This window comes from Sycon ciliatum, chromosome 11 (assembly GCF_964019385.1).
Source record: "Sycon ciliatum chromosome 11, ocSycCili1.1, whole genome shotgun sequence".
NCBI classification, from domain to species: Eukaryota; Metazoa; Porifera; class Calcarea; order Leucosolenida; family Sycettidae; genus Sycon; species Sycon ciliatum.
Window position 1 is genome coordinate 28,006,260 of NC_088653.1, and position 3,177 is coordinate 28,009,436.

At 48.8% G+C, this 3,177-nt stretch overlaps 1 protein-coding gene across 2 annotated transcripts in view; it reads left to right on the top strand.

Annotated features, from left to right (window-relative positions):
• Positions 1-258: 258 nt before the first annotated feature.
• Positions 259-3,177, top strand: part of LOC135827325 (uncharacterized) — a 347,133-nt gene continuing 344,214 nt past the window's right edge. For both annotated transcript variants that reach the window (XM_065339846.1, XM_065339847.1), the window contains exon 1: positions 259-415. In XM_065339846.1, coding sequence (XP_065195918.1) covers positions 395-415 — 21 coding nt within the window. In that variant the 5' untranslated portion in view covers positions 259-394. The remainder of the gene's footprint in view (positions 416-3,177) is intronic.

Genomic DNA, 3,177 nt, shown 5'->3' on the forward strand with positions numbered 1-3,177 from the left:
ATAAACAAAAGAGGTTATGGACTCTTGGTATTACTATTAGAATCTTGATACTCTACGCCTTCTTATGGCACATCAAGCCATTAATTTTGATTCAAGGTCTCAAGGTGCGCCTGTGGGAGTCGGTTCGGGGAATCGGGCCGGCCGCGGCACAGCAACAAAGCATGTATCGTGCATGGAATGTATCCTTCATGCATGATGCCAAGGAGCAAAGCGACAACCACTGTAACAGCCTTTTGTACAGGTTGCCTCGGACAAAGATATTAGTTGCATCGAAAAGTCGAGCACAGTTGAACAAGAAGTTTAGTTCGCAGACGAAACGCGCAAGCGTTCTTCCATTAGTTATTGGGTGCATTTGGTTAAATCCTGAACGTGGATTGCATCGAAGTCGGGCACAATGCGGCCGCTTCTGCTGGAGGTACGTAAAATTCGTTTATAGCCTTCTTTTTGAAGGTTTGTTTTGGCCGATTTGGTTACGTATGCGATGCCATTTCAGAGCAATGGCGTAAATGGGTCTACTTTCGGAGTAATTGTGTGTTCCTCCCCACATGGGAGCTTGCAGTTTGCCTGCCGACTTCCTGCCGCGAGCTCCCATGTAGGGAGCAACACACAGCTCCCCAAGTATCGACGAAATCGCACCAACCTCTTCTTTACTTTCAGAGTAAATTCGATAACCTTACAAAACCTCCGGGCGCTAGTTAAAGGGGGGGGGGGGGGTGGGGTGGGGGTGGAGGGTGTCTAGTCACGTGGAGTGCACTTTAACGGACATGAACAATGGGCTGAGTGTTAGAAAGAGTCCACAGTGCTCCAGAGAAGACCACCAGGCGTTTTAGGTTTGGCGAAGCATGCTCTTTAAGATTCTACCACTTGTGGTCTTCGTACAATGTACTACGATGCTGTCGTTCGACCTTCCAAAGAACAGTTCACTTTCTACATGTACTTGTGCATGCCAGCAAGAGTACATAACCCCAAGGCTCAAGAGGGTGCAACTGCCTGCACAACCTGTACATATACTGTGCTGCGATGGCAGACTTCACATCACGTGACATGACACAAAAGGTTACGCTGGCAAACAGTGCAAAGTGACCACAAGAGAGTTGAACCCAAAGCTGGATTGCGTACAACCCTGTATCCATCATGGACAGAGTGTAAATAATGTGTACGGGTTCATTACGTGATGTAAAGTTCTGCCGTCGCAGACCCCATAGCTGGAGTTGCACACTGTTGGGGGTTACCGTACATACTCTTGATGCCAGGCACAGCTCAGGTGAATAGCATTATTTCCGGCACATGACTTATCTACAAACTAGGCATCCAACACCTTTCTGTTATCACTACGAGGCCGGTGACTCGGATTTGACACCTCGAATGGATAGCGACGCCTGACTTTAGAATATCAACACACTCCACACTTGACTCGAACACCCCCCCCCCCCTCCCGTCCCCGCACACACATACCCCCCGCCCTCCACACACGCATTGTGTTATGTCTTGTGTTGTAGTGCTGGTTTGTAACTTGTTGCGGATTACGTGAATTCTGTCCCTGGACTGTCTTATATCAGCCATCTTTGTATCTTCTCCTATATCATTGATGATGCCCTCCTGGGTTAAATTGGGAACAACTACTGCACGTGGTGTATCCAAGGACTGTTCGTGTGTTGCGGATTGGAGGTTTTGTGAAAATGCTGTGTTTACATGAGAATTTCAAACGTGGGTCGAGTTCAAACCGGTTGAAAGTCTGTACGGTGGGACAAATAGGTGGGTGTTTATTATGGAGAGTTGACCCAGGTCAATTATTGATATGCCGCCAAAAGTCCACTTCTAGAGTACCGTGTAGTCGTGTGAATGCTTTCGCGCAAGCTTTGCCTGTGCAGTGCAATATTAGCCTGGCGTGAAATATGCACAGAGGTGCGGAAGTACGATTTCTCGATTGAAATCAACCTGGGTCAAGTGCAGTGCGTCATGTATATGCTCCAGTCAATCTGCGTACATGGCAGATTGACATTTTTTTACAATGGTCACAGCTCGCAGGCAAAGACAAAAAATTGCATAGTGGGAGCATAGTGATGGTGAGCCTATTCTGCCCTCAGTCGACCTGAGGTCTCGACGTCATGCGGACGTAAAATGCACCAAAAAGAAAGAAGAAGAAAAAATTAAGGAGTGACAGGTACATGATACGAAATGTTAGTAGGAGAGACAGTACATTAGAAGGAGGGAAAAGATAAGACAGACAGTGCTAGGAGGAGAAGGAGAGAAAAGAAGAACAGACGTTATTTGGAATAGTTTGTGGAGTGGAATTTGAAAGTCATGGTGTGGGGCAGATATGATGCTGATATTCAGAGATGTACATGTGGCCACATCCAGTCGTTGGTCTGCAACTTTGAAATGTTGCAAGTTCTTGGCGCAGATTGGACCAGAGAAGACTCTGGCGGGCAGCTGGTTCCAGATAGGTACAACTGCGTGAGGGTAGGCTCGGCACAGGTTGTTTCGGGAACGGACTGGAAGTTCATTTGCCAGTTGGTGTGCGCGGGCATTACACCTCTGGAACGTACTACGGGTGGAGTGGACTGTTTGGTGTTGGAGCTGCCGGGGTAGCAACATCCTCTGTAGAAGGGCATGTGCATATGGACAATGCATCTTGTATAGGAGGCAATGTGCTGCAACCATCCGACGAAGAGCACGACTCGGCAGCCAACATATTGTGGCGATGGTTCGGATGGCCCTGGCTTGCACACGGTCGAGTCTTGCAAGATGGGATGCGGCTGCTCCCATCCAGACAATGGGGCAGTACTCCATCACTGGGCACACAAAGGCATTGTAGGCTTGGATGCAACCGGGCACGTCGAAGAGGTAGAACGCCTTACACAAAGCGCCAAGTCGCTGCGTTGCCCGGAGGGCTACGGTACGAAGGTGGCACTGCAAGGTAAGCTCACCATCGAAACTGATGCCCAAGATTTTGAGCTCCTCTTGTTCTCTTATGTTAGATCCGTTGAAATCAATCGGTGGCATGTCCACTGGGTGAGGTGGAAGCTGACAGCCAATGCCTGGGATTTGGCTGGTTCAAATTTGATCTTCCATTCTTGGCCTCAGAGGGAGATGTTGTTGACTGCTAGCTGGAGGGCTTGGGTGGTATCTTGTTGGGTGGTGGGGTGATGTTAGCATACAGCGTAGTGTCGTCTG